Source organism: Abramis brama (assembly GCF_963993115.1).
Source record: "Abramis brama genome assembly, chromosome: 15".
NCBI lineage: Eukaryota > Metazoa > Chordata > Actinopteri > Cypriniformes > Leuciscidae > Abramis > Abramis brama.
The window spans coordinates 21,374,581-21,388,845 of record NC_139977.1 but is presented as its reverse complement, the minus strand read 5'-3'; the positions used below and the strand labels follow the sequence as shown (position 1 = coordinate 21,388,845).

At 37.9% G+C, this 14,265-nt stretch overlaps 1 protein-coding gene across 1 annotated transcript in view; it reads left to right on the top strand.

Moving 5' to 3' along the window:
• efna5a (ephrin-A5a) overlaps positions 1-12,878 on the top strand; it is a 47,419-nt gene extending 34,541 nt beyond the window's left edge. The window contains exons 2-5 of the mRNA XM_084136396.1: positions 2,137-2,429; positions 9,648-9,713; positions 9,856-9,930; positions 10,030-12,878. Of these exons, the coding sequence (XP_083992522.1) occupies positions 2,137-2,429; positions 9,648-9,713; positions 9,856-9,930; positions 10,030-10,154 (559 nt within the window). The 3' untranslated portion in view covers positions 10,155-12,878. The remainder of the gene's footprint in view (positions 1-2,136; positions 2,430-9,647; positions 9,714-9,855; positions 9,931-10,029) is intronic.
• Positions 12,879-14,265: the final 1,387 nt, after the last annotated feature.

Here is a 14,265-nt window from a genome sequence, read left to right as displayed (position 1 = left end):
ATCGACCAGTTGGCCCATCGCTCTTCAAACGCATGAAAGAAATCCCAACATTGATGAGCTGTTTGTCTGTTTTTGGGTTTAATAGGGTCAAATCTCTTTATAACTCGCTGGAGCTCATCTGATACACATTGAAAATGAATTGCTGAGGTGGCATTTGATTTAGAGTCCGCATAAGAATATTATGAAGTGACACAATGTGACTCAATCCTCTCACTCATTGATTTTTCTAACACAGGACATAGAAAAGCACTCTGTTGCCTTTAGGTGTTGTTGTCCAGAGAGCTAATATATTGTTGTCTGGTCTTCAGACTTTTTGACCCAGGGAAAATTATCTTTTAGTATCCTCTCTAGCAAAGATATTCCCCATGTGACAGGTGAAACGTCATTCGCTTTGACTAGAACTACATTTCACAGTATACTTATGACTTACTTATACTTATGTGACTTACAGTGCATTGAAGATGTACTTTTTATATCAGTTCATGCATACCCTGGAAGGGTAGTGTAAATTACACTTAAATTAAAGTGAAAAGAGTTATTTTAAATTGTAATAATATTTATTTCACAATATTCCTGATTTACTGGGGTTTTTTATCCGATAAATGCAGCCTTGGCAAGCATTGAAGATTTCAAAACATTAAAAAAAACTTACCACCCCTAAACTTTTAAATGATAGTGTATAACTTTAAATGTTAGAGATTTATTAGTATATATAAAATTAATATGAACCAAAATTTATAAATGCTAGTTCATGATAGCTAATGCTTTAACTAATGTTACTTTTTTGAAAAGTGTGTTCCTTGTTTTGTATTCCATGATCCTATGTTCTTGACACCAGTTTTGGAAATCTGTAGGTGTACGCTGATTTTTGTCAACGCTAGACTGAATCATTCCACTTTATAAGATGACAGGAAACACAAGAAGCCAATAAATTTAATCAGGAAATAGCTTTGTTTTTGCCAGTGCCCAATGATGAAAAAAAACCAAACATGTTTAACACTTTCAAATTCCAGATTTTGAGCTGGAAACAATGGACTGTGTGATCACTCAGAGAGTATGTTTTTCACAGCTGAAACTTTGCTTTCCCAAATGATGTAGCTCCCAAAAGTGGTAAACAATAGTTGTTCAAAATATCCCTAAAGTGCTTGCAGACTTCAAGCAGCATCGATACACAGCCCCACACACTGCCAAACATGCATTCACAATGCACAAACCACCGCCAAGCCGACCAAACCTACAGGGAAACTCAGCAGTGAGTTTGAAATCCACATAATGATAATCTGATAGGTCTCGAGCTCCATCTGCTCTCAATAGTCTTTTATTGTCCATAATGAGTGGAAATCTTTGTGTCAGTGTGCACAGCTGTGCTTCTGTCCACATCAGGATAGCAACACTATACTCACATTAGCCTGGAAGCTCATCTGGCTATCCCCAGGGTTTCTGCTGGGTGTACACCAGCTTACACCCCGAAAATTCCCAACAAATCCTGAGCATCCTTCATGTTTAAGCCGAGTCACTGGACCACGGTCACGTTCGCTTGCATCACCTTACTCAGTCTTGGTGGAAGAATAATATTTTTTGCAGTGACTCTAAATGAATCTGACCAGAGCGTATCCATCTCCGTTAAACTCTTATATGCAGCCTATGGGAATCAATGTTTTTAAATTGCTTCCTTGTCAAAATGAATTTGTGCACATTCTGTTGACATTCATATTTGGTTAGATCCTCTCGAGGTCATCTCGATTTATAATAAACAAGATGTAAATCTGGAATAGTTGGCTTTTGGCACGAGAGATGCACATTTTTTCTTCCAAAACATTCCTCAGAGTGCCATATTTCAAGCTGTCATCTCTCGCCCATGGAAAACTCATTCTTTCAGGAGTATTTAAAGCATCCACGTCAACGACAGGATTATGAATTTTACTCGTGATCCTCAGTGAGCCCTAGCGGACTCAGATTGGATGATTTACGTGCTTTCACATTTGCGGTAATTGCCCTGAAATAAGTGGCTTCCTCCAGAAGTGGCCTTTCTGTGAAGTAGGGGCTCGATGGCTAGTAAAACATACGAATGAGAATAACTGCATCGCAAATATTTCGTATAATATATACTCACTGAGGCCTCTCTCCTTTTCACAGGTTCATCCGAGGAGACTACCACATCGACGTATGCATTAATGATTATTTGGACGTATACTGTCCCCACTACATGGACGCGACCCCTGAGGAGAGGACGGAGCGCTATGTCCTCTTCATGGTCAACTACGACGGCTACAGTTCTTGCGACTACACGGCGAAAGGTTTCAAGCGGTGGGAGTGCAACCGGCCTCACTCGCCCAACGGGCCCCTGAAGTTCTCCGAGAAGTTTCAGCTCTTCACACCATTCTCATTGGGTTTCGAATTTCGTCCAGGCAGAGAATATTACTATATCTGTGAGTATCATTTTGATTTTTTTTTTTGATTTTTTTTTGTGCAGCAGTGATTTGTATCCCAATGATGTTTTATGGTCTTTGTATCCAAAACCCAACACTGTGCATGTTAAATAGATTTGTAAGGTTGGTTTTCAGTGGAAAAAATGTTGCATTGCTTTGAGAAGGATGTTGTATTAGCGTCTTCACGGAGGATAACGCAACACAAGTCTTACATTTAATAGTATACTTTTAAGACGCATATCTGATTACGAGCATTAAGAAAAGGAAGTCATTGCCAAGTATGACTTTGTTTTTCAGGAGTCTTGGCAAACAGACTACAAGGAAAACATGAACCTCAGGGAAAAACATCTTGGTCTACCACTAAAGGGTCTTTGTTACAAACTCCTAGTCTCAGCTTTCGTTTGCTCGTGAGAGGGCTCTTAAAAACAAGCATCTAAACCCATGTTTTTACAACTGGAGTCAGATCCCTACAGGGCGGGAGTGGGAAGACAAAATAAGGCACAGGAGTGGTCCGACTGCTCGGACTACTCAGGGCCGCAATGGGTACATTTATGCAGGCGCACGCAGGAGATGTGGAGCGTTTGATTTGGCGGAATCCGACCTGATGATCTGACAGATCTCATGGGCGCATAAAATGATGGACATGTTTTTATGAGATGTGAAGGAGAAGGAGAATGAGGAGGGGGAAGTGGTAGAAGCAGGAGATAAGTACATGGAGACTGCGAAAAAAGACAGATAGGAATGCACAGTGCATAGCATTCAGGGGTTAGATCCCAGCAGGAGATATGGATGTTTTGCATGAATGTGGGTGTCTATCTGAGACGTTGCAACATGGTAAAATGGACTTTTTTCCCTGAAGGCCTGTGAATAAGAATAATAGGATGGGAAACATCTCAACGGAAGTGATGGAGCTGTCAGGTACTATGAGGGATTTTACTGTTAATTCGACTTGGAAAACAAGAATTCATAGCGCACTGTGTGACTCAGTGTCATGATTTAACTGTTACGGGCTCTCTCAGGAGAAGAGGAAGTTTCTCAATGTAATCTCAAGTAGACAGTGGCTTTCAGTAATCTTAATTGTATCAGAAACAGTTTTATAGAAGTTTATAAACAAAACAAAAAAACAAAAATTAACTAAGTTGTTCTATAAAAAAGCTATTTGAGTGGTTGGCTAATAAAAAATATATAATTATAAATGTATATTTTTTTATTGAATATATATATATATATATATATATATATATATATATATATATATATATATATATATATATATACACACACGCACATATATATATATTGTGCATTTGTGTGTATATAATTTCAATTTTTTAAAGATTATAATTATAATATAAAATAATTTTATATTGTTTACTGTTATATTTTTACATTATTTACAATTAAATTTGATATACTGTAAAAAAAAAAACACAAATAAAATTTAAGTCTACGTTGCTATAAAAACATTGCATTATATTGCATATACGTTATATATAAAAAAAATTAAAATAAAAATGTTTATATATATTTGTATTTATACAATGTATATATAGCATTGTTTTTGCAGTTTTTACTATTTGATACATACTGTATATAAAATTATTATTTTTTAAAATACAGATTATAGCAAGAGGCAAAAAAACATTCAGTTTTCCTAAATCATTCCCTTCATTAGTTTGATGTCTGCCTGTCATGATTTCGTTAGACAGAATGTCTTTGTTAGCTGGTGTGGTGGCTAATCATTCTGAGTGAGGGGGTCGCTCCAGGAGAGCAGAGGGTGACAAGCGCGGTCTCTGTGCTGTCAGTCAGCGCGCCCGGCCCGCTCAGGAAGCGATCGCGGGGGATCAGAGGGCCCGGCCCTGCAGGTCAAATGTGAACATGCTCTGATGACTGCAGTTGAACTCACAATCCTGAACGGCTCAAGGCAGCATGTTTTTCCAATATGGCCGATGTGGAAGTCTGATCTTAATCTCAGAGGATAGAAATCCAATTTCAAGGAAAGGTTTTTAGTTGGCCTCTCCCTCCTGCGTGAGCGGGGCCAACGGCAGTGCAGGCTGTCTGATATGAGCCCGCTTCAAAAGACCACGACTGCTATTTGTAGTCTAGTCCCTCCATCTTCATAATGTAGGGTAAGGTAAACCAGAAACATTCCCACTTTGTGCTTAAAGGAAGATCTGATTTGTAGCTTTGATAAGAATTCTGTACTTTGCGGTTTACTTATAAGTGGTGTAGTCACTACCTGAGCCAAAATTATTCCCCGTATTACAAAGCGCTCTCTAAGCACTCAAGAATGCACAAGAAAAGAGATAGGTGTGTGTCTTATCTCAAAGACGGAGCATCCATCCATCTTTCCCTCATTTATCAGACTTCTCAGTTACATCACATCTGATCTCTCAACCCATAGCTGGAATAGTGGTGTCTGGGAGGTTTATTGCCCCGGGTCGTCTGCAGCTCGGGTGGATAACTACACAGGGATCTGGTGTCGGCCGTGTGGGAAAGGAGACGTGGATGAGCAGCTCGGGCCACGACAGTGTAGTGTGTCTTTGAATAAGCAGGGTTGGTGTAGTAGTCTAGTCTTAATGTCTGTCAATGAGAGGTTAGTTTCAAACCGCATGCTGACAGCGAGGGAATTCTGATGACTGTCAAAATGAGAGTTTGTCATATAAGCCACCCATGAAATCCACCTAATACGGCCAAGACTGTTGATTATTGCACAGTTTATGTTAAAAGAATTTTGGTGAGAGCCTTGAAATCAGAGAATTGTTTTCTTGTTGGCATTGAGCATTCGTGCAGACATATACAGTACTCCAAAATGAATACTTGTCAAGTGCAATTTGCTTTGATGAGTAAATAGTGAGTGACTTGCCAGTAACTGATAACTTCATAAAGAACTAAAACTTAATATTTTGTTGAATCAAGCTGTAAGATTAAAAGTTTGACTGTGGACAAACCGTTTACCAAAGAAAGCATTTGTTATATGACTTTAAACAATTTTTAACTTGCGCAGTCGATCATCAGAAGTTTATCTAGGATGTCTAAAGCTTTTTTTTACATAACCCCATGTGGCGACACACATTAAATATTTCTTACTTTAATGTCAAGAATAGATAGGTGGTCTTCACATTTGTATAACTGTTTAACCTCGTGTATGATGCCGCTGTCACGTGTGTCAGTGTATGTTTGGACTTTCAGTTTGCGTTTTGATTTGTTCCTGTTTTCCTTTGTTCTTTTCCCGCCACTCCTTCGTTTCCATGGTTACTGTCATTATCAGTTCAGTTATATCACCTGTTTAGTCATCATCGTCATCTGTATCACACTGTAAAAAAAAATTACATCCCCAAGTCAAAAATTTCAAGTGACCGATAACATCTAAATTTTTAAATTAGTCTCACGTATTATTTCTCATTGAGCCAATGTTAACAGACTATTGCAACAAGAATTTCACTTGGGCCAATTGAAAAATTTAGATGTTATCGGTCACTTGAAATTTTTGATTTGGGAGGGTTAGAAATTTTTTACAGTGCACCTGTGTTCTGTTAATCGGTGTAATCTGAATGGTCTTCAACCATTGCGCTCGCATCTTTTGCAGGATCTCACACATGACATGACACAGCATTCTAAAAACAAAATAAAATAAAATAAACTTTCCAAAAAAAATTCTAGACCTTGCGCTTTATTTTTTAATTCTTCTGACCTTCATCTCTGTGTGAACCAGCCCTTAGTTAGTATATATATTTGAGATTAGTCATTTTATCCGCATAAAATTCTTTCTTTGTTTAAAAAAAGGGGAGAAATAGTCAGGGCTTTAACATATACAAATGTCTTTAGTGTGTGATGTTGTTGCTAAAATATATATTTTTTAATGTTTTTCTGCAGTTTCGCACTGGTTGTCATCAGTCATGAATCTCTGTATAGACAGCAGTGTTCACTCCTGTACATCTTTTGTCCGCAATCTCCCACCTCACATATCCAAATGCCCACCCCGGGATGGCATCCTAGTAACGTCTCTGGGCAAAAAGTTAATTCTGGACTCTGTGGCAATACTAACACTACATTATGCAATACTCCGTTTGCACACTCACACTCAGATGATATTTATTATGGTAGCCCACATAAGGTTGTGATGTACAGTGTGTGTGTAAAGTGGTGTTTCCAATCAACACTGGGATCCTGCTCCAGACTAGACTAGACTTGAGGAATGAGACAAAAGCAATTTCAGCCATATCAAAGGAAATATGCTTGTGTGGACATGATTAAGGGTTTATAAGCCCCAGTATGTCAGTGTAGACAGCATATAAGCACACTGATTTAACCCAACCTCTCCCCGCAGTCATGAGGGTGTGGGGATGAGAAGAGAGACAGCAGATTAAGTGCAGCTGGAGACCCCACACAGCAGGGAATCATGGGGGTCAAGGCTAGAAGAGCCATGGTGCATTATGGGAATGTCTGCAAGCTCAAAGATGAGCCAGTCAGCTAATGGGGAAAAGAGTTATAATTCTTTTCTTCCAACGTGTCTTCCTCTTGTTTCTTTTTCTTCCCTCTACAGGCAACAGATCCTGTTATAGCTTCATCTTGGCACTTTCATGGTGGTTTAAAGTGTTAAACAGATATATGATTCAGTGGCAAGCAGTTTTTTAAAATCTATTAATTTATAAAAATTTAATAAACATTAAAATACAGTTCACTTATTCAATGACTTGAATGACTGTTAAGGTCAAACGTCTCTTATTAATACGTTTCTTAACTTTTATGTAATTTTCTGTAACATTTTCAATTTAGTGACTAATTAAGTCAAAAGGAAAAAGTAATTACACATTTCATTACACCTTAAATCCTTAAATGTATGCGAGTGTAAATACCTTAATTAATACTTTACATTTTTTATATATTTCTCAAAAAAAGCAATATATATATATATATATATAATTACTTCAATATATAATATATTTTGATAATCAAAATTACAATTCAAATTATATATTTTTATATATTATAAAATTTTATTTTGTAAAACATATTTTGTAAAACACATATCTATATATATATCCTGATAGCAATCACTATATTAAGCGGTCTAAATGTATTTTTATAAATATACATCATCAATCCTTTCATTCGGTCCGAATGACTGCCCTATGCAGATAATTTATTGAGATTTGACTGTGTTGCCTCTATGTCCTGAAATCGCAAATGAATTAAGCTGAAATAGAGTGCATTCTTTCCTTTATGTCAACAGCTCAACTTCTGACTCATTTCACAATCACATACTTATGTATGTAAGCAAGTGCTTCTGTTTCTCCCCTCACTACTATAAAGTTTTCTCACTGGTGAATGACACATGATGCAATCCATAACGTTGTTTCTGGTCGTCTCGCTTGTGGTCTGTGCGCGTTCATGTGTTTTGGAGGAGGCGGGGCTTTGAACGGCAGTTTGCAGGGTGGGTGGGATCGTATGCTTTCAATGCTAGCAGGCTAAAGTTAGCATTTCCCATATCACCTATCGCGCCTTTACTTGCTGAGAACTCAGCACATGCATTTTAAACATTTTTCCACTCTCCACTTCTTTATCATAGACACTCTTATATACTCAATGACCTATAAATTTCCTCAATGAACCAGTACTGTGGATTCATGAAGTATGACTGGAGGAGATGATGTAAGGTTCAGCAGTTCATAGTCACTGGCGATATGGTCTATGGACTGAACAGAAGTCATTTGTATCATCACAGCTGATTACAGAGCTTTTAGTGGCAGGTGTTTCTTTCGGCCTGTGATCTGTCATTTGCAGCTGTTGATGTTACTAGCTGCCAGTACAGCTTTAAGTAGTAGGTGTTGATGTATGTAGTGACCAATCAACATCTAAGAGGCTTGTGGAAAGGTCACAACCAGCAGAGGTTAGGAAAAGAGCTCGGAAAGATGTAGCACAAGTTTTCTGTCCAGTTAAAAAAATTATATATATACAGTATAACCTGTTGTCTGTATTTAAGATGAGGGTGTTCAATAAATAGTTGCTGCCAGTAAACAAATTTAAAGGGAAAGAAAGACTAATTCATCACCCTGCCACTAATGGACCGTATGTGATGTGAACATTAGTCTTATCTTGTTTATGCTGACGTATGCAAATTGCCAAATAATCCAAATTTTAGGCGTTCAACCAGAAAAACAAGTCATCTGCATCTAGGGTTTTTTTTTTTATATAATGAAAAACTCAAATCACAGTGGAGCACATGTCCACATCAGTGAAAACAAGCCTCACCAATTGAATTATCAAGAACTATTGTGTTGACTATAAGGAAATTGCATTTTGTGCAGTCCACACATATTACTTTGAGGCTTTGAAGGGGATTTATTGAAGTCCGTTGCATTGCTCATTACCTAGTCACCTTTACATCCAGAGTGATCTGTGGGAAAAAATACCAAGCCTTCTTTCCCCCGCACCCCACTGGTCCTCATTTGCATCACTCCCTGACTATGCCAGATTGCATTATGTACTGCACAAAGAGAGGACAGTGGAGAGAGAGGCTGTCTACCTGTTCTTCTTAAAGCACTAATAAGCTTTTCTTTATGGAGAGGACAAATTGAGAAACATGGCTCATGGTTGAGATGACAAGGGTAACAGCATAGCAAATGTAGCACCGTCTGCGTCTATCAGTAAGAACCAAAATGAACGCTGATTCTACATCCCTCTGAGACCGGTGGAAGCATTCAAATGAGGCCTTTGCATGTAGATAGCCGCAAACTGCTAAGACAGGTAACATCTGAGATATATACTGATAGACTAAACCTGAAACAAATGATTCTAGTGGCCTTGGGCCTGTGAAGCTGTTTTGCTTTTACCTTTTTGGAAAGCATGTCAAAAAAGAAAATTTTTCTAACTTCCACTGGCTAAATTTGAGGTTTTGTCTTTTGTTGTTGGAGGAATCAGTCAAATAAATGGCTGCTCACATGTGAAGCATTGTGCACTGTAAATATTGTCTCTTCTGATAAATGACTTGTTGTAGCTCATTTGCAAATCGCTTTGGAAAAAAGCATTAGCTAAATGACTTGATGAAATGTTTGGCAGTGCGCGTAATCTGTGTATCTGACCAGGCCAGTAGGAAAAAAATCCTTATTGTTGTGCCCTGTAATGTATCTAAAGCTAAAAAAATGACGATGTATTAAACAATGTGCAGCATGGATCGATTGAGCCTAATATTGACTATCTAAAATGTTTCCACAGCATCTACAGTCAGTGAAAATGGGAGGCGGAGCTGCTTGAGGCTGAAAGTTTTCGTCAGACCTTCGAGTAAGTTTTACAAGCCCCTCAGGAGAGATCCTGGCATGGCTTCTGACAAAACGTGGTTGCAATTGCATCGTTTATCAATGCTGGAATAGTTAAAGATGATGTCATGACCCTGACAACACCCTGTTTTATGTTTCTCCCTCAGACAACTGTGAGAAAAGTCACGACCGCGTGGACAAGATCAATGATGGAAGCATCAACTCCATAGAAAATAATAATGGTTCGTATTGGATGTCAAAGGCATTTCCATATTTAAAACTATCAGTAATGTCAAATGTTTTTGCACCTCTTTTAATACTACTTTCTTTTCTCCGTTTAGATGGAACGAGTCATGAATCTGCCGAACCATCCCGAAGTGATGTCAACGGTGCCAGACGCTTTCAGACTGTAGGGCTCTTGTTGGCCTCAGCGCTGGTTCTTTTGGCTTCACTGTCCTCCTTATAGCATCCCTTATGTGCACAGTGACACACCTGAAGTATACAGGAGGACTCGTGATCGAGCACTTTTAAGGAACATCTTTCTCTCAACTGAAAAGTAGTTTCTCGCGCAGGAAGACGCAACGATTTGTGCTTCTCATCTTTTGACGATATAACTGGATGGGTTTCAATGAACAAAATCTCTATCCCATGAAAAGAAAAAAAAAGAAAAAAAACGCTCTTGTACACACAAATAAAACCCACTAAACTATGACACGTATACAAAAATAGGTCCGTGTCCTCTCAGTGCCCTTATGTAATGTTGGAGAGGGCCTTGTAATTGGGGGCAGAGGAAGAAAATGACTTTTTCACAAAGACCTCTTTCTGTGTTGCCGTCCAGAAAAGAGAAGTCTTATAACAGATCAAGAGGACTATCTGAGGGATCTCTCCACTTGCATTGTGGGTAAACGTCGTCACTATGGACTCGACTGCTGACTCTACTAGATATCATGGCAAATTGTTGCCTGATAGCATCCCCTATAAAAGGGAGAGCATGGAGCGTTTTAATATCTAAACCAGAGTAGTCCACGTTGACTCAGGTGCTCAGGTGAACGGTGACGTTTTTGAAGAGTTTTCGTAGATAAAAGAAAAAGATAAGCACTCTTTTTGTACATTGTGTACAGGTGTACATGGGACTGAAACGCAGATATGGTGTTCTTGAAGTAAAATGCTCATGTGTAGCTGCCAAAATCGATGTTTTGTCAGGAGTACGGAGCCTCACTGATCAATCATTTGAGTGAATATACTAATTTGTTTGGTGAATCATACATTTCTTATTTATTGTTCAGTCTTAGTGCTCTTGACACTTGTGCTAGTCATCAGCCAGAATTCAGGAGAAAGGAACACAAAATGCCTAGCTTCAGTCAACTTACCTTGGTTTATACGAATAACAACCGCATTGCAGAGTAATTTCTGATTATGGTTTAGTATCTTAGCGAGTCAATTTTTGAAATGATATCGGGGGAAAAAACAGTTGTACTTCTACATATCATGTCCGTCAGGGGTCACGTCACTCCTTAAAGGGGTCCATTGTTATGGATGGGCGGGAGGGGGAAATGGCTTGCATTAGTTTTGTAAAGTTTGCATTACTTTTGTCTTTTTACCCTAGAGTAACTAAAATGAACCGCATTAACATTTTAATTCAGTCAACAATTTGAGCTCATACCTTTGCCAATTGAACGTTTTCGTTTAAAAAACGTTTTCAAGGATTCTTTTTTCTAGGCATAAAGAGAAAGTAATTCACTTATTTTCTTATATCCTCAAAACGAATCCTCACATGGACTTTTCTTTTATCAAAGTGCATTTCAACCATGCTGTTTTGTATTTATTTACTTTTTCAATACGGAGCTGTGCGCTCTAAAAGCTCATCTGGGATCTACTGAAACAGTAGCGGTGCGTCGCTTCCACCCCGGTGGCAGCTGACACCCTAACGTGATTTAATAGGCTCTTTGATGTTGTCCAAAGTGCCTGGCATGCAGACCACATACTGCGAGGCCTCATGTGGGTTATTTCTGGAATTAAAAAATCGACAGCAGCACAGGAGGAGCGCGGTGTCCAGTTTAGCCGCGGGGCTAGCGTTACTCTTGTGAACTTGGCCAGAGATGGAGAAAGATGAGATCTCCTGCTGGGATCAATAGTAATGGCCTTTACAGACACAAAAACAGGGTAAATATTTGCCCCAGTCCCTGTTCTCCTTGCTCGAATGGTTTCCATGTTTTTCATTCACATCTACGTATCGACAGTTGAGTAAGCCACATAATACAATGTTTTTAATACGATATACGGCTATTTTTGAGTAGGCTAGCTTCTATGGTTCTTTTACACTGGTTATACAGGAGCACATGGGTCCTATGGATGCTATGTATCCGTACGTTGTCTAGCATCATATCATATAGTGATGTGATAAATGAAATGAAACATTTAGGAATATTCCAGTAAAAAAGAAAAGCATAATATCAAATACACTTTTAAAATACATTTTCAGTCAGAATACTTTTTTTTATTTAATTTAAACATTTGTTTTAATTTTGAGCAACAGTTAAACGGTTCAGTATTCATGAAGACAACTAGGATTGTGTGCTGGTCCATCCTCAAAAGCACCACTGTACTATAATTAAATCATGTGCTTCAAAACCCATCTACATTTTTTAAAAATCCCCTGTGGAACATCTTAAGTCTGCAATGCTCTGATGTTGCACCACAAAAAAATGCTGTCATCAATTTATTGTCATGGGAACAAACCTAGAAGGACATTTTTAGTAGATTTAATTCAGGAAACATTATTTTCATATAACACCTGCAGCGTCTGTTTTTGTCCATATGCAAAAGTCAGCGTTTGAGGTCAGAGTATCGACCATCTCATTGATCTCATTGCATTTTTCACCACATGGCAGTCATGTTCTTATATTCTCTCATCGTTTTTATCCCAGAAACTATTTCCTCAGTGTTTTCATTTCCTAATTCTTTCCACACCTGCTTCTTCGTCCAGCTGTGAAGACCATGATATCTAAACCACCATTTCCCTTAGCTTCTTGGCTGTGTTGCCTGAATATTAGACATTTGCTGTGACGTCTCTTGACGGTACAGTGCTGACTTGCATTATGATATGACACGTTTTTATATCTTTAAATGCCATTGTTTGTAAATACACTTGCTGGAGCAGCTCAAATAAATGATTAAATAAATTTGTCACTGTTGTAAGAATCATCTTCCTCTCTCTCATTTTTATATTTACTATTTTAGGATGTTATTAATTTCCATTATCCAATGGGTTAGTATAATGGAGCCGGTTGTATTTACTGTATTCTACCGTTTCAGGGGATGATACAATTAAAATAATATTGAAATAATAATTTCCTAGCTTTCCAATGAACTGACAGTGTGAAAACATTATCTGGCAGCAAATTCCAGCACTTTATTTTATCCCAGTGTTTCAGGATTTAGCTGAGCCTTAAGAAACCCACAGTTTTCTTTCAAATCCTTATTAAACACAGAATTATACCAAGGCATACAGGGATTTCTGATAACTGATTGTTCAATGAGTGAGGGATAGAAATGGTAACATTTGCCCATCATTATTATTACACTCAGGTGTCAATGAATATTAATGAGCGAGTGCTCGCTCTTGGGCATCGGCCAGTTTAAACAAGAATAGGCTTCAGGGGAATTCATGGTGTTGAATCCTGTCTAGTGTTCTTGCTGATTTGCCTCTAAATACTTGGTGCCTTGTTCTATTTCTGCCCCCTGACCTTTAAAAAAAACAGACAGAATGTGGTTAAAAAGGACAACTGAAATTCATTCCATACCGTCACATGATGCATTTCAGGAGTTTCCTGCTTTTAACCTTATTGAGACATAAATTAATTATTATTAGATGTATTTAAAGCATTTTATTGTAATTATTTATATTCACAAGAATAGTTACTGTGAAACTATAGTTACTGTGTGTGATAAAGCAAAAAAAAAAAAAAAACTCTGAAAATGCTTTGACCTTATTGGCCTTTAAAGTGAACGATTGCTATAAAAACAAAAATAAAAGTGTTTGTTCATCCTTTTACAATTATATGCAAATAAGTTCTGGTTGCTAAGGAACTGCAAAGAAAAAAGATGTACCTTTGAACTCTGCTCAACTAACTGAAATTCTCTAAGAGAAATTAGGCTGGATAATGTATTAAAGCTAGTTAAGATCCTGAAACATGTATTTGCACACTTGACCCATGTTCTTTTACTCATATGAAGCATTATCCTCTGAGGAAAGAGATCAACATGTAAAAAAAAAAAGGTGAAATCTTAAGCTCAGTGTACAGTCTGCCGATATTTACGGCAACAAAATATTTTAGTGGCCAACTTCCTATTTAATTCTAAAATGAAACAGTATCTGGCTTTATAAGGAACTGCAACTCCATTCAGCATTCTAAAAATAACCGCACACTACAGCTGAGAGGATTCATTTCTCCTTTCATACAGGGAAAGCCTGGGGCTATGTGATATTTCCAAGGCCAGGGATCACGCAGAAAATAAGGCACTGTGAGTGACTGTATACTTCCAAAGTGTAATGTGAAGTCAAGCCTCCTTCACCA